The sequence below is a fragment of the Suricata suricatta genome, chromosome 11 (assembly GCF_006229205.1).
Source record: "Suricata suricatta isolate VVHF042 chromosome 11, meerkat_22Aug2017_6uvM2_HiC, whole genome shotgun sequence".
NCBI lineage: Eukaryota > Metazoa > Chordata > Mammalia > Carnivora > Herpestidae > Suricata > Suricata suricatta.
The window spans coordinates 99,800,359-99,827,780 of record NC_043710.1 but is presented as its reverse complement, the minus strand read 5'-3'; the positions used below and the strand labels follow the sequence as shown (position 1 = coordinate 99,827,780).

The following is a 27,422-nucleotide window of genomic DNA, read 5'->3' as shown; positions in this document are numbered from 1 at the left end:
TTAGAAATAGAAACGACAGTGTCTTTGAAATCTGTTCTCGATAATGTAACAACTTCACTATCCAGTAAAGCTGGATAGTGATCTTCCTACTGAAAACCCAAATATATTTCTTAAGTACTAATTTGCTTTCAACATTGCTTATATTTTTTGAATTAAGTTTATTTTTGAGAGAGAGAGAGCGCAAGCCGGGGGAGGGACAGAGAGGGAGACACAGAATCCGAAGCAGGCTCCAGGCTCTGAGCTGTCAGGACAGAGCCCAACACAGAGCTCAAACCCATGAGCTTTGTGATCATAACCCAGTGGAAGCAAACGCTTAACTGACTGAGCCACCCAGATGCCCCTCAACGTTGCTTATTTTAATGTAGCTTTACCATGATATACAAATGGTCACAATTTTAAAGTTTTTTTCTTCCATTTATAAATTATCAAATAACTTATTCATACATGATACCTGGGAAACAAGTTGTAATTAAAAGCTACCTCAAACCTAGCCGCTTACTTCCTGTAATTCACTGTCAGTTATGTCCCTGCCCTTGAGCGGAAGCGGAAGTCAGTGATTCTACTGCAGACGACACGAGTATGCACTCGGGAAGAACAAATGCATGTTCAGCGCAGAAGTAGAGCATGAATGACACTTCTAAAAGTGAGAGGAGAGGTTGTGGAGGCATCTTCAGGTGACCGAGGCAAGTGTTAAACATTTTTTTAAAAACACAGTAAACAGTTCATGGAGTTGTATGTTAATACCTATTCCAAGTGCGCGGCCGGGTCACAGATGAAGCCGCAAGGTCACGCCTACGGCTGAACTGCGGGGGAGGCGCGACCCCTCACACCCACGCCTTCCAGCCCGGGAAGAGCCGGCTGAGGTTCTTGGGGTCCATGGCCTGCTGTATGAGCAGGTTCACCTGCCCCCCGACGCTCAGCACCGTTCCTTCCTCCACCCCTTTCAGTTTCTCTTGGAGCCGCATCAGGACGCGTTCGGCCACTTTGTTCAAACTCTGGTCGATGTCACTAGGGACAAACACAGAGGCTGCGTGAGGCGGCGCAGGTTAAAGGGCCCCGGGAAGAGGAAGGTCTGGGCAGGCGACAGCAGGGCTCACCCGAGACCGCGTCTGCACTCCTGGTCGTCCGCGCTGGGAGTGGCGTGGAGCTCTGTGTCGTCCTCCGGCCTCTGCTGTAAATACAGAGCCTTCAAAGGATTCATGGTCCAGTCGAAGAGGGGGTCGTACAGGAGGACCTAGACAGACAGAACGATGTGCGTTTGGACGTGTATTCCAACAGAAGAACCCGTGTGACAAAGATCATGGAGGTCAGATACCGGGGGGGGGGGGGGGGGGGGGGGGGGGGGGGGGGGGGGGGGGGGGGGGGGGCCGGGGGGGAAGGGACGGGCCAGCCTGTGGTAGTCCCCTCCCCCTCCTAGGGAGGAGGCTGTGCCAGCACATTGGTCGGGGCGTCTCACCGGACTCCCAAGCCCATTCCTCTCCCGGCCTGGGGATGCCGACTCCCCCCACCTGGAAACTGAAGAGATCAGGCCTAGTCACTTTCCTCCCTCCTCTCTCTCCTCCTCACTTCTATGGTCCTGGGCAAGGGTGCCTGCTCTCTCCGCCCCCTCGGGCCTTAGCTCCTCCTTCTTGGGCCTCAGCTTCCCTCTGGTTGGATCGAGGCAGAGGTTAGGTGCGGGAGTTGGACTTCACCCCCAGCTCTGTCTCCCAATATTTTTATCAGGACTAAACCTAGCATTTTGATCTCTATCCTATTCTTAAAGCTTTTTCCTTTTCCCTCAAGAGGTTACAAATTCGACTGGAGAAAATAAAGGGTATATTGTATAGAAAACTCCTCAAAACCCTAGGTCTAGTACAGTCTGGAGATACATATATGGAGTAGAATTTGAAAACCAAAACAACTGGCATGGCCAGAACAAGGGGCATTAGGTCTTAAATTACAGTAAATGAGGTCATGAGGGATTTTTTACCTTGTGGAACAGCTAACTGTCCCTGCTCTTTATATGCACAGATTTTTGTTTAATATGCCTTAGCAAAAATGCTTACTGTACAGTCTTAGGAAGTGAAAACTCAGTTCCAAAGATGCGTGATCAGCAGAGTATCCCCCCCATTAGAGAACTGTACCATTTTACTGCTGCTGACTTTTTGCATTTTCTCAGTAGTGCTGTGGGCTGCGACTATAAATTGCCTTTAGCGTGACGTGTTCAATTCCAGGACATGCACTGAGTCAGCAAGACCCAAATCAGCTCATCCGTTTCATGCCTTCCATGCTGTTAAGCAACCCCCAGGGCCATTAAAAACCAGAGGGGGAATGACTCTGAATATATATGGTTTGTCCCTAAGTTCAAGTGTTCCTGTGTGACTTTAAGTTGGTCATTAACGTGCTCTAGAGTTGAGACATCCAACCTAGATTCACTCACAAAAGGGAGGCACGTTTTTAAGAATTCCAGTATAGTTAGCACACAGTGTAATACTAGTTTCAGGTGTACGATCCAGTAACTGAACACTTGCATACATCGTCCTGTGCTCATCACAAGTGCCCTCCTCAATCCCCATCACCTATTCCCCACCCCCCTCCCACTTCCCCTCTGGTGACCATCAGTGTGGTCTCTACAGTTAAGAGTACTTCTTGGTTTGGCTCTCTTTCTTTTCTCCCCTTTGCTCATTCGGTTCCTAAATTCCAAGTGGCATTTGTCTTTCTGGCTAAGAAATTTCACTTAGCATTATATGTTTTAGTTCCTTCCATGTTGTTGCAAAAGGCAAAATTTTTATTCTTTTTTAAAACCAAGTAATATTCCATTGTATATATACATCACTTCTTTATCCATTCCTACTGAGGGACACATGGGCTGTTTACATCATTTGGCTATTGTAAATAATGCTGCTATCAACATAGGGGTACATGTACCCCTCTGAATTAGTGTTTTTGTTTTTTGGAGTAAACACCCAGTAGTGTGATTGCTGGATCACAAGGCAGTTCTACTTGTAACTTTACGAGGAGCCTCTGTGGTTTTCCACAGTGGCTGTACCAGTTCGCACCCCCATCGATAGTGCAAGAGAGTTCCCCTTTCTCTGCATCCTTGCCACCATCTGTTGTTTCTTGTGTTGTTGATTTTCTGGCATTCTGACAGGTGTGAGGTTGATGTTTTATTGTGGCTTTGATTTGCATGTCCCTGATGATGAGTGATGTTGAGCATCTTTCATGTGTCTGTTGGCCATCTGGATGTCTTCTTTGGGAAAATGTCTATTCATGTCTTCTGTTCATTTTTTAATTGAATTATTTGGTGTTTCGGTGTTGAGTTTTATAAGCTCTTTATATATTTTGGATAGTAACCCTTTATCAGGTATGCCATTTGCAAATATCTTCTCCCATTCCATAGGCTGCCTTTTAGTTTTGTTGACTGTGTCCTTCACTGTGCAGAAGCTTTTCACTTTGACAAGGTTCCAATAGTTTTTTATCTTTGCATTTGTTTTCCTTAGGAGACATATCTATCTTCATGTCAAAGAAGCTACTGCCTGTGTTCTAAGATTTTTTATGGTTTCAGGTCTCACATTCAGGTCTTTAACCCCATTTTGAGTTTATTTTGTGTATGTAGGGTGTAAGAAAGTGGCCCAGTCTCTTTCTTCTGCATCTGGCTGTCCTGTTTTCCCAACACCATCTGTTGGAGAGACATTCTTTTGCCCATTTTATATTCTTTCCAGCTTTGTCAAAGAATTACCATATAATTGTGGGTTTATTTCTGGTTTTCTATTCTGTTCCGTTGACTTATGTGTCTACTGTTGTGCCAACACCACACTGTTTTGATTACTACTGCTATGTAATGGAACTTCCACCTCTGGAATTGTGAGGCCTCCGGCTTTGCTTTCCTTTTTCAAGACTGCTTAGGCTATTTGGGGTCTTTCGTGGTTCCATACAAATTTTAAGATTGTTTCTTCATCACCTCTGTGAAAAATGCTGGTGGTATTTTTGACAGAGACCACATTAAATGTGCAGATTACTTTGGGTTGTATAGATATTTTAACAACATCTGTTCTTTCCATCCATGAGCATGCAATGTCTTCCTATTTCTTTGGATCCTTTTCAATCTTTCATCAGTGGTTTATAGTTTTCTGAGTACACCTCTTTGGGTTAATTCCTAGGTGTATTACTTTTGATACAATTGTAAATGGGATTGTTTTCTTAGTTATGCTTTCTGCTGCTTCAGTATTCAGGTATAAAAACACAACAGATTTCTGCACATTGATTTTGTATCCTGCCACTTTACTGAATTCACTTATCCTCATTCTAGTCAGTTTTGGTGGGGTATATTGGGTTATTTTTGGCATCATGTCACCTGCAAATAGTGAAACTTTTACTTCTTCTTGACCAATTTGGAGGTCTTTTGTTTCTTTTTGTTGTGTGATTGCTGTGGCTAGGGCTTTTAGTCTCTGTTGAATGAAGGTGGGGAGAGTGGCCATCCTTGTTTTGTTCCTGATCTTAAGGGGAAAGCTCTTAGTTTCTCCCTACTGAATACAATGTTTGCTGGGGGTTTTTCATATTATGTTGAGGTATGTTTCCTCTAAACCTTCTTTGTTGAGGGTTTTTCTGATGAATGGATGCTGTACTGTGTCAAATGTTTTTTCTCTGTCTACTGACGTTATCATATGGTTTTTGTCTTCTCTCTTATATATGTGATCCATCATGTTGATTGATTTGGGAATACTGAACCTCGCCTGCTTACTGGGAATACAGCCTACTTGATCGTGGTGAGGTATTAACTCTTCTTTATTTTTTAAATTTATTGTCAAGTTGGCTAACATACAGTGTATACAGTGTGCTTTTTGGTGTTGGGGGGCAGATTCCCACTTACAGATTCATCGCTTATATATAATACCCAGTGCCCATCCCAACAAGTGCCTTCCTCAATGGCCATCACCCATTTTTCCCTCTCCCCTGCCTCTTCCATCCACCCTGTTTGTTCTCTGTATTTAAGAGTCTCTTATGGGGGTGGCTGGGTGGCTCAGTTGGTTAAGCATCTGGCTTCGGCTCAGGTCATGATCTCATGGTTTGTGGGTTCGAGCCCCACATCGGGCTCTGTGCTGACAGCTCAGAGCCTGGAGCATGCTTCAGATTCTATGTCTCCCTCTCTCTCTGACCTTCCCCTGCTCGTGTGGTCTCGGTCTCTCAAAAATAAATAAAAAACATTAAAAATTTTTAAAAAGAAAAAAAAGAGTCTCTTATGGTTTTGCTGCCCTCCCCTTGTTAGCAACTATTTTTTCCCATTCCCTTCTCCCACGGTCTTCTGTTAAGTTTCTCAAGTTCCACATATGAGTGAAAACCTATGATATCTTTTCTTATTTCACTTAGCATAATACCCTCCAGTTCCATCCACATTACTGCAGATGGCAGGATTTCATTCTTTCTCATTGCCAAGTAGTATTCCATTGTATATATAAACCACATCTTTATTCATCAGTTGATGGACATTTGGGCTCTTTCCATAATTTAGCTATTGCTGAATAGCACCACTACAAATTTATCCCAAGGAGACAGGAGTATAAATTCTTCTTTAAATGTACGGTTGAAATTGTCTGTGAAGTCGTCTGGTACTGGACTTGTGTTTGAGTCGGCAAAAAAATCACAACAATTCCACTGGTGGTAATCAGTCTGCCCAATTTTTTAATTTCTTCCTGCTTCAGTTGTAGTAGGTTATAGGTTTCTAGGAATTTACCCATTTCTTCCAGATTGTCTAACTTGTTGGTATAGTTTTTCATAATTCTCTTAAAATTCTTTTTTTGTTTTTAAAGTAGGCTTCATGCCCAGCATGGGCCCAGTGTGGGGTTTCAACTCACAGCCCCGAGATCAAAGCCTGAGCTGGAAAGAGTCAAACACTTAACCAGCTGAGCCACCCAGGCGCCCCTAGATGTTTGTATTTCTCTAGTGTTGGTTGTTATTTCTCTTTTATCTGTGATCTTGTTGAGTCCTTTTTTCTTTTTTATGAGTCTGGCTAGAAGTTTATCAATTTTGTTGTTCTTTTTAAAGAAAAAGCTCCTGGTTTCATTGATCTTTTGTTCTCTTGGTTTTTTTTTGTTTTTTTAGTTGCTGTATCATTTATTTCTGCTCTAATCTCTATTTCTTTCCCTCTGCTGGTTTTACATTGTGTTGTTTTTTTCCAGCTCCTAGAGATGCAAATTTAGGTTGTTTATTTCAGATTTTGAGGTAGACCTGTATTGCTATATACTTCCCTCTTAAAACTGCTTTTGCTGCATCCCAAAGATTTTGGACTCTGTTTTCATTTTCTTTTGTGTCCATGTACTTTTTGACTTCTTCAGTTTCCTGGTTGCTCCACTCATTCTTTAGTTATTTAATGTCCATGTATTTGTGGTCTTTCCAGATCTTGGTGGGGGTGGGGAGCAGTGACTTCTAGTTTCATAGCTTTATGATCAGAAAAGATGTGCAGTAGGACTTCAATCTTTTTTAATTTGTGTTTGTTTTGTGGCCTAATATGTGATCTATTCTGGAGAATGTTCCATGTGCACTTGAAAAGAATCTGTATTCTGCAGTTTTAGGATGTAATGTTTTGAATATATCAGTTAAATCCATCTGGGCCAGTTGGTCATTCAAAGCCACTTCTTCCTTGTTGATTTTCTGTTTGTATAATCAGTGTAAACGGGATGTTTAAAGTCCCCTACCTTTATTGTATTACTACTGATCAGTTTCTCTATGTTTGTTATTAACTGTTCTATGCATTTGGGTGCTCCCGTGTTGTATGCATGTTTACAGTTGTATCTTTTTGTTGGACTGTCCCCTTTATTATACGTGTCCTTCTTGGTCTGTTTTTACAGTCTCTGTTTTAAAGTCCATTGTGTCCTATATAAGTATTGCTACTTTTGCTTTTTTTGCAATCCATCTGCATGATAAATGTTTCTCCATCCCCTCACTTTCAGTCTGCATGTCTCTTTCTTTAGGTCTGAAATGAGTCTCTTGTAGGCAACATATAGATGGGTCTTGTTTTGTTTTGTTTTAATCCACTCTGTCACCCTGTCTTTTGATTGGAGCATTTAACCCATTTATATTCAAAGTAATTATTGATAATAAGTAGTTATTGCCATTTTGTTATTTGTTTTGTGGTTGTTTTTGTAGTTTTTCTCTGATCCTTCCCTTGGTCTCTTTCATGGTTTGCTGGCTTTCTTTAGTGATTATACTGGGATTCCTTTCTCTCTATTCTTTGCATATCTATTAGTGTTTTTTGATTTGTGGGGATTATTAGGTTTATATATAACATTTTCATATAGCAGTTTATCTGAAGTTGACGGTTGCTTAAGTTTGAACCCATAGGTTGGTACATTTTATTAATCAACTAATGAAAAGAAAGAAATGGAGGCTTCTATTGTTATAAAAATCCTAGATGTTCTTGGGATGAAGAAACAACAAATTACTTAAAACCCAGGGCTTCTGACGGAATTATATTTACAGATTCTGAAATCAGGGAGGAACCAGAATATTTCAAAAATTGACTTTAGGCTTACTATCAGAACAGCACACAATAAAAGGAACACAGTCTGATTAAGCTAGACCAGGGTTTCTTAATCCTGGGACTACTGCCATTTTGGGCTGAGTATGTCTTTGTCGGGGGGCCATCCTGTGCACCGCAGGAGTTCAGTGGCATCCGTGGCCTCCAGCCAGTAGATGTCGATAGCTACTGAAACACACACATGTTCCTGCCCCCTCCCCAGAAGTACGGTTTGAGTATGGTCAGCATCAGTATTTTTTACAAGCAGTACGGAGATACTAAAGGACAGCCAGTCGGCACCACCAGGTAAAGGAACAAAAGCTGAAGACTGTAGGGAAGGGAGGCCCGCCCATACTCTAGCCCCCACGTTTCCTGTGGCGGAACCGCTACGCCCTCTTGCCCCACATCCCCTTCCTCAGTGTGGGGAGCGCCTGCTTCAGGTACACAGTTTTGTCCTGGGTAGAGCTAAGGTCATAAGCCCTGGAAATCTGCTTTACTTCCTTCCCTTCTGCCTGATCACCATGACTCAGTGATGAGATGGCTCTGAACGTGGGCAGGGAAAGGAGATACAACTTACTGATTTCTCTTAAAACCCCAACGGAAACCATTCTGAAAGCAAGTAATGCCACAGGAGAGATCTAAGATGTCAAAGTGCTGATTTATGAATTAAAAGACTAGAGATTACTTATAATGCTGTAACAGGTCCAGAAATTCGAGAGGACTGGAGACATTTCTAAACCATGATTTCCTGATGTATGCACCGCCCCCCCTCCAGCATCTTCCCACCACATGAAAATGAAGCACCGGTCCTCCAATCGGTTACTTCCTGACAAGATACACAGTCCGACGGCAGAGAAACCAAGATCTCCTTACAACGCGCCTCACCTCCACGATGGTTAACAGGGCTTCCTGAGAGCTCCTCATGACCTCCATCGTTTTCTCGCAGCATCTATGAACATATTATAAATACAGATTTTGTTATACAACGTTTCCAACATACCTTCATCCATATATATTCATGTATACTTTGCTGAGACTATTCATGTTAATAATTCCCAAATATCTCAAAGAGCAGAGTACTAGACAGACAGCATTTTCAGTACATGTTCTGGACAGGAATAGAAGTATCTATGTGAACGTAGGCTAAGCATTTATAAGGACAGCACAGTACTACCATGAAACATTTCTGTCATTGATCATTGCAGTTCTTTTTAGTTAACTTTGACTAGAATCTGCTCTATTAAAAGCTAAGGGCACGGACCAGTGCTGGGAAACTATGGGGAACCGGGAGGGGCTCTCAGCAGGAACTCCCAGTTAGAAGACAAGTCCTAGACACAGAACGTACAACAGGAGGACTCGGGTTAACGCTAGTTAACACTGGTTAACGCTGCTGCGTGATCCGTTAGGAGAGGGAATCCTAACCGTTATCACAAGCTTTTTTTTCTCTATTTTTCTTTTCTTCTTTCCTTTTAATAGGACCAGAACGAGGGGACAGATGTTAGCTGAAGCCGCTGTGGTCATTCTGTAATACACGTAAGTCAAACAAACCAGCGTGCTGTGGGCCTCCGACTTCCACGGTGACGGATGTCAATTACTTTCTAATACAGCCAGGGAGAAAAAGAAAGATAAATACACGCCTACCTTCTGAAGACGCCTTCAACACCAGTGATGCCCATCCCATCCACAATGTCCCTGGTGAGTCGGAAAGGCACCGTCTCCGGAGTAGGGAGGATTTTACCTTGTTCAAAAGCGACTCCTAAAGTAAACAGCAGGGCGGCGTTAGGGGCGTCGTCCCTCCCGTGTGGCGTGGAGCGGTGCACAGACCCCACCTATCGTGTCACCCACCGTGCGGAGCCCGGAACCCAGTGGTTTAGTCCGTCTGCGCCTGTCTGGGAGGCGCCCCGCAGGTGTCAGCCTGCAGCCCTCACTCGGCTGTGTGCAGCGCCTCCATTCCCGCAGGTTCATCTTGCTTCTGCCCGTTCCGTATGTGCTGAGGACGCCTGCTCGCTCTAAGACCCGATTTAAACGCCCTGTTCTAGAAGAACCTGTCGTCATGCCAGCGGTTAGCCAGCCCCTCCTGCTCGAGCTGATGCTATTTGAAACAACATTTCCTACTGTGGTGTATCCATCTCCTTCACACGTGCAGTGTCCCGGGGGCAAACATCATTTCTTACGCCCAACTACTTATTATACAGAGTAAGGATGCGTTTGTAATCTTTCACTACTTACCTAAATCTATGTGAACCAGCTCGGCGGACTGCTCGTTTATCAGGATGTTCTGTACGTGTCTGTCACCAAGTCCGAGGATGTAACCGACTAGGAAAAAACCACAAGCACCTGAGAGCACTGGTACCTATTTCTAGAACACATTTAGCCACGATGTCAACTAATACCGCTGACAACATGACTTTTTAGGGTACGCTATTTGGCCTACAGGCAGATAGGTGCGTAACTTGCCACTCTGCGTTTCAGTCAGTCTTGCTGGCCATTTTCATTTATACTGCATTTTATAAATCCTAGATGATGTGCTAAAAAAAGCTTCCCCTTTACAAGTAAGCATAGTCTAAAAATATTAGTATATCCTTTGAAAATGTATGTAAAGTCGAGACCCATTATGCGGCAGGGTCAAAGCAGTGTAATATATTACTGAGGATACTTTTAAAGTGAGAAGCCTTTATGGGTACATTCTTCATTCTTCAGTGAAACTTTCTTCTGCTTGATGAATTATATGTCACACAAATTAATCATTAATTGATTTCATCAGGTATTTATCCAGGAACAACTGCATTTCTAAGATAGCTGACGACATGCCTGAATGCTTTTAACCCAAGGAAGACCCCCGTGTGGGGCCGCAGCAGTGAACAGGGAGTCGGGCGGCCGGTGTGCGCGGCCAGCGTGGTCATTAACTGGCTCTATTTTCTGTCTTATAAACCAGATTAGAGGAGTCAGACTAGTGAGTCTCAATGTGGAAAAGAAGAGGGTTTTGTGTAACCTCGAGCTTTTTCAAAACCTACACGCCCTGCCTTCCTGCAGTGGCACCTAAGGGATGGAGGGAGGGTCTTTATTAAAAATCAGCACAGTAGAAGATCTCTGGTGTTCAACATCAGTTTCCATAGTTTAGGATTTTGTTAACTGCCCTACTGAGCTATTCCAATATCTTACCAATTTAAAGAAAAAGGCCAAAATAGATATTGTGCACTGCATATCTAAATAAATACCATGATTTCTAAAATCAATGATATTAAGAGACTCTGTGCAGAACAGCAACAATTAAAGGAGCTAAGTTAAATACAGTTATCGTGGGTTTTATGATTTTCCAAAGAAAATCTGAGAACACAGTATATTGAGGGATACGAAAATATAACATAGTCACTATGCAACAAAGTCTTATCTCCCTTCCTTGGCTGGAGTAGGAGAATCCTTCCCGGCAAAAGGCCGGAAGAGCTACAGTTAGAAGCTGAGAATCGGGATGGACAGGAGACAGGAGATCTCACGAGGAGGCTCGGCCGGCCGACGAGCACCATCCCCGTCACCACCGTCAGACCCCCACCCCCGGGGCTCAGACCGCGGCACGTGCCGCCTCTGCCAAAGGCTGTACGGAGCTCACCGATGGAAGAGGTAGCCACGCTGCGGGTATAAGCCAGTCGTTTCTCGAACCAGACAGCCGGGTCCAAGAATTTTTCCATGCAGAAGTAACGGAAAACTGGTTGAAAATTTTGGCAGATATCCATGAAGGTTTTATATTTCTCTTCAAAAGACTTCTTTTGTACATCCTTTAGAAAGATCCAATATGAAATTTTCTCAACACTGTGTTCAACTACTTGTAACACTTACTCGTTTCTCGATAGAACAAGGTGGTGAAGAAGGTGTCCCCTCCACCACCAGAGGCCGCCAGTCTGCTCAGGGACACAATTACAAGTCAATCCCTCGGGTTCCCGTGTCAGTCTTGGGGGAAAGGAGGCACAGCAGCAGTGGCTGTTACTTATTTTAATTCAATTCTGATTTGAGTGATTCTGTTATCTACGTGGAGGTAAACACAAAAAGGCCAGAGGCAGCCCCAGCCACACAGCGCCGGGGTCAACAGGCAACAGAAAAGGAAGAAGAATGGAAGAACCACTGATGGACGGCAAGGCAGCTCACGTGCCTCAGATGTGACCTCCGACATCTTGTCACGTGTTAAATCCTTCCCTGAAGCAAAGCTTATCTACTTCCGTGGACCCAACTCACAGCCCCGTACTGACCGGAATCTGCATCTCTGGCCCAGCGTTTTTATTAAGCTCCAGCTGGATGTGCTTCTCTAGCGCTCCCTCAGCATCTGCCAGGGCCCCCACACCCTCAGGGAGCACTCCCAAACCCGTTCTCCAGCGGCTCCCTCTGCATCTGCACTGGGAGCACTCCCAAACCCTCAGGGAGCACTCCCAAAGCCAAGCCACTTCAAGTCTCAGCGGCAAACCTCAGCCACTTCCTCTCTCCTTCCTCCACCTCACTGGAAAACTGGGTGCCCCTGAGGATTCTCTTCCCCAACCCCACTTCTAATCAGCCACCAAATCCCATCAGTTCTGCCCCTTACCATTTCTGGTACGTTCCCCCATTCTCCACTCCTCTTGTTATTAGTCCTAATACAGGACTCCTGTGTCATCCTTCTCGTCAGCTTCTCAGGAGGCTGCGAGAGTAGTTTCTCTAAAATGCAAACGTAGTTCCAGCACCTTCTCCGGGGGTTCTCTACTGCCCACAGGATAAAGTGCAAATTTCCCAGCATTTCACGAAGCAACCCTCCATTTTGTCTGACAAGTCTCATGCATCTCCTCCTCCAAGACTAGGCCTGAGGGGCCTCTGACCTCCTGTCCAAGCCCCTTCCTGCCCTCGCCTGCACGCTCCTTCTGCTTGGAAAACCAGCTCAGTCAGTAATCTTAGCGCAAAGGTCACTCCTCCAGGAAGCCCTCCAGAACCTGACCCCACCCCTGCCTGTCCCCGGTAGAGCTGCCCACCTCCCGCCCTGCGCCGCGCCTGGACAACCTCCTGTGACGGCGCGTGCAGCGCCCCATCACAAACTTCACGTCTGTTCACATCTCTAGGGAACAGGGCAGTCAAAGGAAAAATAATGGATTTCAGGGTTGGACAGACAAGATTCAAATCCTTGCTCCACCATGTATAAGCTCACTGACCGCAGGCAGATTACATTTCTGAATTTCCTCTCAGTTTAAACTGGGAGAATGTTACATCTCATCAGACCACGGCTGACACTTTACACAGTTGAGAAACCTTCCTTTTTTGCACTTGCACAGATTTCTACTCCAGTGGGCCTTCCTCCTTCCCTATCACTAACCTTAGTGTCATTCCCTATGAAATCCCAATATTCTGTATTCTGTAACGTTCGGTATCTGCCAGCTTTAATAAGCTCTTAAATAATCTTGCAGTAATTCATACTTCGAGTGTCACTCACCGTCATTTTCTTTTGGCACTGGAGGGCGCTGAGATCCTTCGGCCTGTATCTCTTATGAGCGCCGCTCTCGTTGTTGACAAGAAATTCACCGATGGGGACGGTGCCCGTGCACCACTCGAGGACGCCACTCCGCTGAGAAAGGGGGACCACCTGCGTGGGAGCAGATCACGTGATGATGCGAGGGGGCCGGGCACGCGGCCGTCACTCCACTCGCAGAGTCGCGCGAAGCGGCGCTCCGGTGGGACTATTTCTCTGTCCAAAGGAGACAAAACTCCTTGGAGGAAAATAAACTTGAGCGCAAAGAACAAGCTTTTCCGTCCTGCCGCGTGGCCGCCTGAGGCCCGCTCCTCTCTCTCGCTCCAGGATTCGCGGAGGCAGGGCCGCTAGCCGGCCATACCTTCCGGCAGCGTCCGCGACGGCCCCGCTCGCTCCACTCAGGAGGGAGCAGCCTGCTTTCCCTCTGCTTTTAATGGCAAATAGATTTAAAGAACATCACTTTGGAAGATACTGAATATGATCTTAATACTTGGACACATCTAGATATACGTACAGTACAGAAAGTGATATAAACAAGCCTCCTTTTACCCACCAATCCGCTTTCTCAAATGTGAATATTTTCTCCTGTTTGCTGCAGAGATGAAGCTCCCTCTGAACACCTCAGTGGCCCCACGCCCTCTGCCACCAGTAACTTTATCATGTTCTTGTATTTTTATTTTAAAGCAATATATGCAGAAATCGTTGTAAGCTTCAGATAAAAAAGTATCATACTCTGTGAATGCTTCTGCGATTTGCTTTTTTCTCACTCAACACTACTGCACCCTTAGCTGTGTTAGTGCGTGTAAGTAAATAGCCTAAGGAGCCGTAATTACCCACTTTCCGGACATATCTGCATGCTGGCCAGACTCCCCTCACGCCCTGGTGTCCTGGCTGGTGACTCAGTGTCTCCAGCACGTACATGCCTGGCCACAGGGATGTGCGCCCTCAACTCAGTCAACCACACCTTGCCAAATACCCATCCAAAGTGCTGGTGCCAATCTATCTGCCCAGAGGCAGAGTTCATTCCCTAACCTTTCCAACATGTAGTGCTGTTAAGACTTCTATTTAACGTGTGCCAGTCTGGTGCGTGTGAAATGGTAGCTCACTGTGGTTGTGATTCGTATCTTCTGTCCCAGTGAGGCTGAGTGAAATTTGGCAGGCTTACTGGCAGCTCATTCAGGTATTTTCCTCTTGTGACTTGTCTGTATTCTTTACCTGTTTTCCTACGGACACGTTAGTCTTTTTACAACTGGTTTGTAAGAGCTACTTATGTATTCTATATATAAATCCCTCGTTATTAATATTACAACAATCCTTTTGTTGTTACTACCATCATCATGAAACTCATTTTTCTTAGTTGGCAACTTGTCTTTATACAGTATTTGATTCTGTAGTTTTTACTTGAATGTGCAAACAGGCTGCACTGTTTTAGGGCTTGTGTCTCTGACTGACTGCATGTGTTGGGCGGTTCTGTGCTCACTGGCGTGTGTGCAGGAGAGAACTGTGTCAGGCACGTGAAGACCTGCTGTCCGACAGCTTCACGCTGGTGTCGGAACACATATGCTCACAGACACATAATGACACCAGAATGAAACAGGCACTGAAAATAGGAAGAGAGATCTGGTCAGAGCAGGGCTCCGGGAGGAGGTGACCAGAGAGAACCTGAGTGAGGTGACGGAGGGCCTGAGCCGAGGTGGGGGCATTCCAGGCAGAGGAGAATGAGGAAGCCCGATCTGAAACAAAACCCCGGCATCTGCGCGGGCGCGGAGACCAGGTGAGCCCAGGGGAGGCGACACCATCAGGAGGAGGAAGTGAAGGATCTGGGCGGGAAAGTGGCAGAGAAAGGTGGAAAGGGAACAGGAGAGGCAAATCACTTTCCTTCAGGGTGACGTGAAGTCATCGGGAGTTCTGAGCAGGAAACGGACATATTTACTCGGTCCTGGACTCTAAACAGATCATTCTAGCTATTGTGAGTAAACTAGCTTCGGGGGGCCAAGGACAGAAGTAGGGGCTTAGCCGGACGCCATCAAAGAGACATGAGTGCAGGGCAGGCGTGTAAAAGTGGCTCGAATGAAAGTGGACCAGTAAGGTGGTGCTGGTGGGACGGATGTGAGAATGTGGGGGTGAGAGAGAGGGGAGTGGTTACTATGGTTACTGTGACACTGAATGGTGATATTTAGGAATTCCTGCTCTTTCAGGACAGTATTGTGGTTCTGTTTTCTTTTTTTTAAAGAGACATTATCTAACTACACATTGAAATAAACATTTATAGGTGAAATGATATGACATTTTGCTTCAAAATAATATTGGAGAGGAGGAAGTGGGTAGAAGTAGAAATGAAACAAAATTATCCATGATTTGATCATTACTGATCGCTGGGTGATGGGACAGGGAATTCATTACATTATTCTACCTACTTCTGTATGTCTGAAATGAAATCGTACCTCCAGATTTGGAACGAGCACCGGGGTGAAGATCCCGCTGAATGCGGAAGAGTAGCTGTGTTTGTTTTGGGTTTGAGGGATGAAGGTACTAATCCAGGATCTCTTAGAGCTCCCCGTGCCTCCCTGATCCGGTCCGGAGCCAGCCCTTCCCAGTGCTGTATGTGGCCTGACACCGACCTCGATGACAGACCCGGCAGGGGAGGAGGCACAGGGACAGCGGAGCCGCCGGCCCCAGTGTGGCTGTGGCCCAGGCTGATGTGGCCCATCTAACATGGTCACCACCACAGAAAACACCGGCTGGCCCCGTGTCTGAATCATGGCGTCTTCCCGATGCTCCTGAGGACGGAGCGGAGGCCTGCGGCCCGTACCTTGTACGTGCAGATGGTCAGCTTCCTCTTCCTGGTCTCTGTGTTTCTCTGCAGCAGCGTGTTGCACATCTGGAAGACCTGCTGCATCACGGCGTCTTGTCTCAGGTCGTCACGGCCCTGCGGGGAAGCAGACCCAAGTAAGAGGTGCCGTCCACTTTATTCCAGGATCAGACGGGGTCACATCAGCACCATGACAGGGCTCCCAGAAATCAATCCGGCCAGAGCGCCTGGGTGGCTCAGCGGTTAAGCGTCTGACTTCAGCTCAGGTCATGATCTAATGGCTTGTGGGTTCTAGCCCCACATCAGGCTCTATGCTGACAGCTCAGAGCCTGGAGCCAGATTCAGATTCAGATTCTGTGTCTCCCCGTCTGCCCCTTAAAAATTTAAAAAATCCATCTGGGCATGTGTACTCCTCACCGTCTCTTAAAATAACTAAGACCTACTGCTACTGTCTTACTTAGAATTAGCTGTAACACGCGGTAGGCAGACCGACAGGAAAAAGCTCGCCTGGAACCAGGCTAAGCGGAGCCCCTCCGTCTCTCCGGCAGGCACAGCACACTGTTGTCTCTGCCCCCTCCCCGCGGGGCCCCCAGGACTGGGGAGCGGAGTCAGGGAGGCAGGCTGTCCCCTTCCTGATACAGGTAACAGCAGCCGGCACAGTGCCAGACTCGGGAGAGTCACGCAAGGGCCCTCGGCTTGAACTATTCAAGAAAATAAGCAACAATCACCAAACATTCTCCAGAACGAGCAAGCCGTGAACCTCACCAAACCTGTGCGGGCACGGGTATCCTTTTACCTTAGTCAACCGTTATGATGATGGCCTTCCAGAGACACAGAAAAATTAGGAAAGCAGTCTGCTTCTAGAAAATGATGTCATTTATATTCCGTAAGTTTTCTTCTTGTAATTTTTGAGAAGAAAAATAAACCCCAGCAAGAAGCACAAAACTACGGCTGCGTTGTGACTTTTCTCACTAAGCCTCTAAGGACCGCACGGCTCGAGGGGCGTCTCACCTTGACAAGCTGTCTCCTCTCCTTCCCATCAGAGCCCAGACAGTCGATTATTTTAGGTAAGTTTAAACCGCCTGCTAAACGAAATTCTGCCTTAAATGACTGTATTGTCACCAGATTTCCATATTCTCCTGTAGGGTCCACCTAATAAAGAGTACAAATGCGACACACAGGTCAGGTACATTACGGGCGTTTAAAGATGAATTCTAAATGACAGTTTCACTCTTTTTTTTTTTTTTTACTCTTTTGTTAAAGTTTACTTATTTATTTAGAGAGGGCGTACGTGCATGAGTGCAGAAGACGCAGAGAGAGAGAGAGAGAGGGAGAGAGAATCCCAAGCAGGCTCCATGCTCAGTGTGGAGCTCAGACATGGGGCTTTAGCGCACAGACTCTGAGATCATGAGCTGAGCTGAAATTAAGAGTTGGATCCTTAACTGACTGAGCCACCGCGGTGCCCCTATGAATAACCATTTTAATATGACACACAGGAATGAAAGACAATGTGCTGTGGGTTAAGTGCTAGAGTGGTAATTTACTTTCTGTTTAAGCGAAAGAAACAAGGGGTTCCTGGGTGGTTCAGTTTGAGCAGCTGTCTATTGATTTCAGCTCGGGTCATGCTCTCAAGGTTTGTGATTTCAGGCCCGGCGTTGGGCTCTGTGCTGACACTGCAGAGCCTGGTTGGGATTCTGTCTCTCTCCCTCTCTCTCTGCCCCTCCCCCGCTTGTGCTGTCAAAATAAACTTAAAAATTTTTTTAATTAAAAAGAATAAATGAAAGAAACAAAATTCAACACAGGAAAGGTTTATAAAGTCACACGTTACCTCCCTAAGTACCTCTCACTGAAAGAGGGGTACACAGTGTTGGAAGAGTGTAGCTAAACAGCTGTTTTCAGGTCTGACCCCTGAAACTGTCTCTGTTCAGTCATCTGAGAAATAGTTCAAGTTATCACAAAAACAAAGGAAGGTAAATTTTAGAAAAGTGTGGGGAGTGGTTTCCAGAGTTGTAACTGCTAAATCTGGCATTTTCTGGAAATACTCAGCTAACTACCTTTGCTAGTGTAGCTGGAAAGGTTATTACTTAGTCCAGATGATGTAGCTACATTTCATTTTTTTTTAATGTTTTATTTATTTTTGATACAGAGAGAGAGAGAGAGAGCATGAGAGGGGAAGGGGCAGAGAGAGAAGGAGACACAGAACCAGAAGCAGGCTCCAGGCTCTGAGCTAGCTGTCAGCACAGAGCCTGACGCAGGGCTCGAACCCATGAACACGAGATCTGACCTGAGCCGAAGTCGGAGGTTTAACCGACTGAGCTACCAGGCACCCCGATGTAGCTACATTTCAAATCAAATAACTACATATACTAAGAATGTAGTCAAAATGATTTTCTTTCATTTTTAGAATATTTTTTCAAGTTTTTATTTACACTCCAGTGTTAGTTTCAGGTGTACAATACGGTGATTCAACACGTGCATCGTCACCTGGTGCACGTCACAGCAAGTGCACCCTTCACCTGGAGACCTGGTTCTCCGTCCCCCACCCGCCTCCCCTTGGCTGACCACCAGTCTGGTCTCTGGAGTTAGGGGCCTGTTACTGAACTGGAACCTTTACTATTACTACAGTACCCCTGCCAACGTGGGGCCTCCAGCAATAAAGATCACTACGACACGGCTAGAGGTGTCACATACACCAGCCACTCACTTGACCCGGTCTGGGTTACTTAACAACGCAACACATCACAGACAGTACATTCTAGCACATCCAGAATTCTTAAAATACAAAGCATTGAGGGACTTTCTTGCCAAGTTTAAAATGAGTCTTGGCATAAGCACAGGGAACCTTTCCTTATTTTGGCCAATGAAGGTAACCGTCTACCGACACTCCCCACAGGGCAGATGGCAGGTGCAGAACCGAAGGCGAAAGAAAAGAGAGCAGGAGAGTCCTTTACGTATTTTGAGGGTTGGGTCAACAGAATCTATAAAGAAACTCTATGTTGGAACAAATGAAAGTGCAATTTTGACCTAAAAAAAAGAAGTCTGTTTCAAACGCTTTACCCTAATCAAGAGGAATTTAGCTCAAGAAAAATCAAAAGAGCTAACAGTACATTACCTTAATTTCCATAGTTGGGACAACAACATCTTCTAAATTCTTCAGCTTAGTAATTGGCTGGTCTGCTGGGATATTTATGCCTTCTGGATTTAAAATAAAGAGGTTCTGGTGAACAGCTGCACACTGAGGAACAGCTCGCAAGGGCAAGCCGGGGAGTTCAGCGGGCGCCACAGACCCCAACCTGGGGTCTGGACCCCGGCTCAGAAAGAGCCAGGGCTCGGGGCACAGCGCAGCACGGAGCAGAGCCCAGCTGACACGTGGAAGGTAACCTGGCCTGGTGATTAGGCCGCTTCCCGCCGCGGGTCCACGCTGAGCACCCTACGAAAGTTCTGTAAGGCTGCCCAGCACACAGGTCATGTGCTCCTGCCACATCGCTGCTAAACGTAACCAGAGGATGGGACCGTCGATAGTCTTTGTCTGCTTATGGGAATACCAGAGGAGTCCGTTCTTACTTTAAAGTAGCAACAACTTAAATGTGAAGACATGATCCTGAACGGAAAAGGGAACATAATTCTCCAAGTATGTGGAGAGAGACTTCTAGCAGATGCACATAACCAAATATTAGAGCAGCTTCTGATTACTGCAAGAGACACAGCAAGAAGAGGGAGGGATTATATATGCGCAGGCATTCTAACCCGCGTGGAGGAAATGGTAATAAGTAACTGACATCATTTTAAGCAGCTCTGGACCTTAAAAACTGTCAGTTATTCAGTTATTTTAATAGACTTTTCTCTACACAATTAATTCTCTGCAACAAGTATTTGCATCAGAATACTACCCAGAGCAATCAATCAATTCAGTGCAGTTGTCTATCAACAGATATAAGATATTAAATAAAAAGTGACCAGGGGATGCTGAAACTACTTAGTAAAAATTAAGCTGCAAATCAAGTGTGAATTGTAATCATAAGGGCCTGCAGGTCTGTAACTAATGTTATGTGTCTAAGTTAAAGAGATTACATATTAGGTTCTATAATTAATCTGCCCCACAGAAAAAAACAGCAAGAAAACACTCTTTCTCCCCCACACATACTTCTCTGTGTCCTCCACTGAGTGGCATCTAAGTTTGCTAATATGATGTAAGCATCACAAAGTGCCTCCACACTTCTGACCATATGAGGTCTCCTACTTCTGATAGTACATATTATTCTGTTTGCAGCCTCGATTCGATCCTGTTAGTAAAAAAACAAACAAAAAAAGATTACATAAGACTACACACAGAAGTACCCGGGGCCTAGGTGGCCCAGTTGGTGACGTGTCTGACTGTGGTCACCTCATGATCTCAGTCTGCGGGTGGAGGCCCGTGTTGGGTGCTGTGCCGATGGCTTGGAACCCGGAGCCTGCTTCGGATACTGTGTCTCCCTCTCTCTGCCCCTCCCCCACTTGTGCTCTGTCTCTCTCTCTCTTTTTATGTTTATGAGTAAACATAAGAAAAATTAAAATAAATAAAAAATAAATACCCAACGCTTCCACTTTTCAGAGTATAACAAAAGGAACCACCAAATTTATGGACTGATCTAAGCACTGGAAGGACTCTTGTCTCTCAGAAATGAACAGACTAGTCACCTTATGAATGAAGTACATCAAAGGAATAATAGTATCAACAGTAAATGACTTAGGTGTGCCTTGAAATCTGTTTTTTCTTTGTTCAATGTGAGGAAAAAACGTATTGGTATCTCCTACACTTTGGGAATATTCAGGAATTTTGAACCATTTTTAGGTGGCATAATAACAAACTGAATACGAACAACACACATTCTTAGAATCCCCGAGATTGAAGAAATGAATATTCTGGGAAAAAAATGAACATTACAATTCAGAAAGGTATGTATGTTTAATCCAAATACCTCATCAAGCTGAGAGCTTTGTTTAGGTGCGTTTTTACTTATTCTGCTCCTCCTTGCCGCCTCGGGTTTGGTCAAAAATTCGTCTTTGTTTGCATTTGCTAAGGCCAGTATAATAAACAAGGTGTGATGGGGATGGTCCATCGCAGTTCTAGAGATAAGCTGCCAGAAAATAAGCAACTGTTAGTTTTATGCGATCAACCAAACGGACAAAAATGGAAAATATATAACGCTTTTTATCTCGTCTGACTTTAAGACACGTATTTCGCTACCAGATGTCCGGGTGGGTAGAGCGTGTGTACGTGTGAGACGAAGGAATGTGAGGAAGGACCCAGAAACAGAGTAACTTACGTGGAGAGAGACAAGACGAAAGGAAATTTTTATTCTTGCCCTTTCCCAGCATAAGAAGTACGACTAACTGGGATAGTTTTATATTTTCATCTGCTAGAGGAGAGTAGTACAGGACACACGAAAGAGAAGCAGCTGTGTTCTGGTCTGCAGGCGTACGTACGTTATTGAGGACTTCGTGGAATCCTAGGCCCCCCATCATTTTGGTCCCCATTCTAGCAGCCAGCTGGTACATAAGAGGCAGGAATTTGTAGGATGGAATCTTCATTCCCTTGCTCTACCATAAAAAAACAACAACAACAACAACAAAAACCCTTAAAAAACCTTAAAAAACAATGCCTTTCAAGAAGCCTCGTATCTGAACAAAAAATTTGTTTTAAGATAACGCAACTAGCGCAGCCGCCTGCTGGTTGTTGATAAAACTGCACTGGTCACGTCTTCCCCCTTAACGTTCCTCTTGTGGTAGTCTTCGTGGGATTCTAGGTTGGATTCAGGGGTGAGTCGCCGTGTTCGATCCTGAAGTGAACTGTGTTCAGACCTGGAGTGCAGCCCTCATCACGTGCCAGTGAGATGGCAGGTGCGGTGACCGGGGCTCCTGGGACGGCCATGTGCGGTAAGATGGGGACGCTGAGACCAGCAGAGACCGCGCGTGTCTTCCCATCCAGAAGACCCGTTTTATTTTTAAGCTTCAAATGGATTGCCCAGGTAGATCCTGTACGCCTAAGTTTAATATTAGGCATTGTCGATAAAGTCTAAAATTTTTAAATAAAAAACTTATGAAATACTACTGCCTGAATATTTCTTAAAATTGTATTTGTCATTTGCAAAAGTAATTCATTATAAAAATCCCAGTAAACATAAAGCCAGAAGAAAACCCGCCTGAAATCTCTCACTCAGGCATTCTGGTACTTTCCAGCGGTAACTGCAAAGGTACAGTGCAGGACTGACCACGTGCCCTCATCTCCGCACAAACCTGCACCACGAGAGCGGATCACGTTCCCAGGCGGAGGGCACCGAACCAACCAGCAGGGACACAAAGAGCACACAAAACCGAGGACACTGGCAGGCAGGCTAGAACCCGGGGTTTACGGAGACGACTTGCCTTCATCATGCCATTGACTTCAGCAACTCCAGAATTTTCAAGCCAGAGAGAACAAAGCCGGAATATCCACATATCATGTCCCTCTCCGCTCAGCAAGCAACTGATGTAGTTTTCAACTGCTTTACACAAGAAGCGCTTCCGGTCCTCCCTCAGGGCGCGGAGCGCACACTCATCCAGCTCCAGCTCTCGCTGCACCTTGATCGTGTACCTTGTGTTGGATAATTAAAGGAAAATACAAAACCCATCAAAGTGTACAGAACTACGTCACACATGATAGACAACAAAAATGAAAAGTCAGGTGTCCATCCTAGGAGAAAAAGCAAAATTCTAAAAATTATAAGGGAACAAACTTAGTAACTCAAAGTAAGTGTGCAATTCACAAGCCATTCTAGGGGCACCCAGGGAGCTCAGTTGGTTAAATGTCCAATTCTTGACTTTGGCTCAGGTCATGATCTCACGGTTTGTGAGATCAGCCCCATGTTGCGCTCTGTGTGGAGACTACTTGGGATTCTCTCTCTCTCTTCCTGCCCTTCCCCACTTGTGAGTACACACACATAGACACTCTCTCTTTTTCTCTCTCTCAAAAATAAAAACAAACATTAAAAGCCATCCGAGGCAACCAGGGCCCAGGTGGACTCTACCCAAGATACCTACTTAACTTTATTCTCTACTTTCACTATTGGATTCAGATGAAAGGCAGGCCTGGATAAAGGGTTTAAAAAGACCCACACATCAGAATAGATAAACCTTCTGTATTTAATTTCAACACGTATCCCTTTTTAACTATGATACCAACACACCCAAAAAAGCAGAAGGAAAGCTAACATCCATGTAGTCCACAAGGAGCTCAGAACCCAGCGGGAAATCACACTCTGGTTCTGTACATCTCTCTCTATAGTCACTGCATCTCTGTGCGTCTTGTCACTTATCACTGGTGGACATCTAGTTACCTGGTGGTCTGAATTTTATGTTCCCTAAGAAGACCCACTTCCTCTTTGGCTCTTTTAAGGAGAGCTTGCTTGTTCTCAAATTCCGAAGACTTCATGTAGTTTTCAATTCTCTGGTACTGCGTATCCGAGAACCGTGCTAATGAGAGAAATGCCTTCATTTTTCCATTTCTAAGTTCATCACTGCTCTCTCCATCATAATTTCTGGCAACTTCCACTGCCTTCAAGAAAACACAGTCATTTATGTTATATACAGATGCTAAATGCATCTAAAGAATCACTTAAGACATAGCCACACTAAAGTTTAATTTGTACATATTTTTATGGATAATCTAAATTTTATGAAGTATTCTGAATTTTCAGACATCTCTGACTATAGAAAAAGCCAAAACCGCTAATATTTTAAAGAACTGTACAAATCCAAAGGGCCTCATAAAATTTAAGTCTGTCACATTATACTTTTCATGCTACACTTAATTTATAGTGAGACAGCTACTTCCCAAATTAATCAAAGGAATAAGGGGGGACAGAGGAGGGGGAGAGGGGCCGAGCACAAAGTCCCGGTCCTGTCTGTCGGGCGGCTGGGTTACAAGTGCACAGTCAGGACTGGCGTGCACGTTCCTTCATCAGCTCTTCTTGTAGGAAAGAAAACGGAGAAATGAGAGAAACCACTGGAGAGAGTGGTGGCAGGGAGACAGGGCTCAGGGAAGACACATCCGGGCTTCCGTTCAACACAGGGCTCTTCTTTGTCACCACTGTTTCCTTCTGCCCTAACAGTTACACGGAGCTGCTACCGTAGCAAGTAGCCCACACTGAACTCTTACTGTTATTCCCCTTTGCAGGGCACACGGCCTCCAAGAAAGGATCAGGTGAATCGTGCTGAGCGACTCTCCTCAGGGCTGTGAGCAAACCTTACCTTGTCCAGGTAGGTCTGCATGATGACCGCAGGGTTCTCCAAGCACGTTTCCGCCAGCCAGGTGCCGCAGACCCGCAGACATTCTGCGTACAGGAGTCTCAGGCCGGGATCATCCTGTGTACGAAAAGCAAAACCTTAAAAAATAATCACTGCCGTGACTATGCAAAAGTACCTTCCATGTGAGGGGAAAAGCAGTAAAAAATATTTCCCCTCATATGTGCCACGCACTTCAGCAAGGCTTGGTCTCTGTACGTGACCTCCCCCCACGAGACCCCCTGGGGCGAGCACGGCAGCACCCACCCGTACTCTGCAGAGCGCGGCGGGAGAGCGCATGTGCGGGGCGGGGCAGGAGGCTCTAGCCGGGCTGGCCCAGGCCCACTTGTTGAGCAGCATGTGAGCATCGTACTGCATCCGCTCCCAGGGTCTGGGTGATGCGGGCTCGAGCTGAGGGAGGATGTGCTACGAGTGCCCCACACCGGAAACGCAGGTGTGCGTCGGGAGGACGGCCCTGGGGCCGCACCTGCACACACCACGTGACCCCGCAGCGCCTCCGCTGGGCCCAGCACGGGCTGGAGAGAGCCACAGGTGCACACGATTCCCAGGAACCAGCAGATAATGTTAAATAAACCCTCAGACATTTCCTAAGTATGAGGGCTGACTAATGGTTCCAACTTGCTTTTTCTTTTTTAACTTTGGTTCTTTCATACAGTTCCTCTTCCATTTCTTTATTTCAGATTTATGGTAGCTATGTCTCCCTCTCCACCTCCTATGGTAGTTATTTCATGTTTGTGTCCATCATATGCTTCTCAAATTCTATACAGTTTTTTTTAAAAAGGCTTAACATTGGGTTAAATCAAACAAATCTACCACAAGGTGGACTGACAGGATTATTGTAAATAGGAAAAAAAGAAGAATATTTCTAAACTTCTTTTACAAAAATTAATTTTCCAGGCTCCTTTTTACAATTTCTTGTTCATAGATCAGTAAATTTCAAGGCTTTAATAAAACTGTGATTTATTAAAAATATTTTAGGGGGCACCTGGGTGGCTCAGTCAGTTAAGTGTCTGACTTTGGCTCAGGTTATGATATCTCAGTTCGTGAGTTCGAGCCGCACGTCAGGCTCTGTGCTGACAGTTCCGAGCCTGAAGCCTGCTAAGGATTCTGTGTCTCCCTCTTTCTGTCCCTCCCCTACTCGCTCGCTCTCTCTCTCTCTCTCAAAAATAAACAAATGTTAAAAAAAATTTTTAACATATTTTAAAGCTCGGTAATTGTTTTATGACAGTAAAATACTAATTCATCCAATTAAAAAAAAAAAACCAGTAAACCTCTGCACCGCTGGCGTCCAGCTTCTTGATCATCTGCTTGAGGACACTTAGGGCGAGACTCTGTTCCTTTCTTGCCCAGAACACCTGCGCCTCCTCCAGCTGCCACTCGGAGACTCCTCGACCGGCTGGGTTGTACTGTTTGATGTGAAATATTGCCCGTTCAGGGAGCTGAAATGAAAACGACATACGGGAATAAATACTGTTACTCTGACTACTGCTGTCGCTAGTATGAACCACGGAAGCAGTAATCCCATCACCGACGACTGTGTGTCAGGACGGTCTCGAATCCATCCGTGCCTGCCTCCCTCAGCCCCACACCCGCCTGGGCCTCTCACAAATACATACCTACAGACGTATATTCAAACATATGTAGGCACACACATGTGTGTGTGCGCGCGTGCACGCAGCGTATAAAATCACTAAGTTGTCAATATAGTAAGTTAGGTATCTTCTCATTTTAGAACCATGGGATTGAGGGTTAGAACCATGGGACTGAGTACTTGGTACTCTGTGTGGCTTAATCTCAGGTCTGATGCCAAAAGGGGAAATCTTGAACAATTATGCTAAGCAATATTTTTATAGCAATCTGTTTCTCACCGACACTTCTGTTTTACTCATGCTTTCTGTTTTCTGGGTCATAAAGGACAAAGTCACGGGTGAGATGACATCATTTTCAATCCTATTACCTGAGTGTTCTTAAAAGTTCGGGCTAGTACGGAGAATTCCACAAGGTGCTTGGTGAGAATATCCTTAAAACATTCTCTCTGGGAGTCGTCCATTTCCTTTTCTATCAAGAGCTCCAAGATGACTGTGCGCAGAGCCATGATGGGCTCCTGAAAACTGAAGTCACTGTCCTTGAGAAGCTGGGAGTGTTTCCGCCACTTAGCGTGCACTTCAGAGGGATGCTGATCCGGGACCGGTCTGAAAGCAACATCACAGAAGCCATGTTACCAAGAGAAATGAAGGACCAAAACGCCTGCTACACAGCTCCTGCTGTCAAGTATACAACACAAAGCGGTTTTTTCAGGAACGACACGACAGCTTCTAAAGGATGCACAATAAGCACCAAAGTTTAGAAAAACTACAAAACCATGAGACCGGTGAGGGTCAGCACAGGAGACACAGATGATGAACGTTACTAAAGATTTTCTTAAAAATACTCTTCAGCCTCACAAAAAGCAGCATTTCTAAGTGTATTTCTTCTGAAATGAGAACACGGTCATGAGGCCTGGCATCAGAACGCCTACACCCCTAGTCCCGTTTCAACGTCCCTGCGGCAACAGAAGGCATGTCAGCAAGGCAACGAGCAAACGCATTAACTTCTGCTGTGCCCCAGGGGGCCCAGGGGAGGACTCTCTGCACAATTAGAGCTGTTAAAGAAGTCACAGTTCAGGGAGAGAAATGCTGGCACCTGGCAAACGCCTCACTCCCCAGCGTTATTCACTAAAGGAAGAGGAAATGCATATTGTGCGATTCGTTGACATGAAAAGGCTGCTTCCCGCACAGCCACACTAAGCAATACTGTGCAATCCTTAAGGGCCACTGTACCGACAGGATGAAGCAGGGACAGTGAGAAGACGACAAGGCAGTGACTAGGAAATGCAAGTGCTTTCAGGAAGCTTCAGATCTAGAACAACATCAATGCCAACTCAGTGGTGAGAAAGAGGGGCTGTACATGAGCTCTGGCAAAAAACACCATGAAAAAGGAATTTTATCTGGGGTAGGAAGGAGGAAAGCTGTAAGAACAAAGTACAGTGATGCTAAATCTTAAAAACTGGAATTTCACATAAATATTTTTGAAAATGTTGAACAAATGCACAGTTCGTTAGGTCAATCGACTTCTATCTTGACGGAAGAAACAAAGCTGGAAGTGCCTCCTGTCTTAATTTTCTGGTCACCTCAGCGCTCACCTCCTGTGTTAGTTGTCCGGTCAGCGCTCACCTCCCGTGTCAGTTGTCCGGTCAGCGCTCACCTCCCGTGTCAGCTGCCTGGTCAGCGCTCACCTCCCGTGTCAGCTGCCTGGTCAGCGCTCACCTCCCGTGTCAG

The 27,422-nt window shown here is 45.5% G+C and overlaps 1 protein-coding gene across 1 annotated transcript in view; it reads right to left on the bottom strand.

Annotated features, from left to right (window-relative positions):
* Window positions 1–206: 206 nt before the first annotated feature.
* ATM (ATM serine/threonine kinase) overlaps window positions 207–27,422 on the bottom strand; it is a 114,457-nt gene continuing 87,241 nt past the window's right edge. The window contains 18 exon segments of the mRNA XM_029915683.1: window positions 207–1,008; window positions 1,098–1,234; window positions 8,378–8,441; window positions 9,134–9,248; window positions 9,722–9,808; window positions 11,100–11,265; window positions 12,936–13,085; window positions 15,784–15,900; window positions 16,795–16,935; window positions 18,896–18,978; window positions 19,928–20,066; window positions 20,742–20,900; window positions 21,250–21,363; window positions 22,189–22,396; window positions 23,139–23,356; window positions 24,052–24,165; window positions 25,377–25,544; window positions 26,063–26,334. Coding sequence (XP_029771543.1) covers window positions 825–1,008; window positions 1,098–1,234; window positions 8,378–8,441; window positions 9,134–9,248; window positions 9,722–9,808; window positions 11,100–11,265; window positions 12,936–13,085; window positions 15,784–15,900; window positions 16,795–16,935; window positions 18,896–18,978; window positions 19,928–20,066; window positions 20,742–20,900; window positions 21,250–21,363; window positions 22,189–22,396; window positions 23,139–23,356; window positions 24,052–24,165; window positions 25,377–25,544; window positions 26,063–26,334 — 2,636 coding nt within the window. The 3' untranslated portion in view covers window positions 207–824.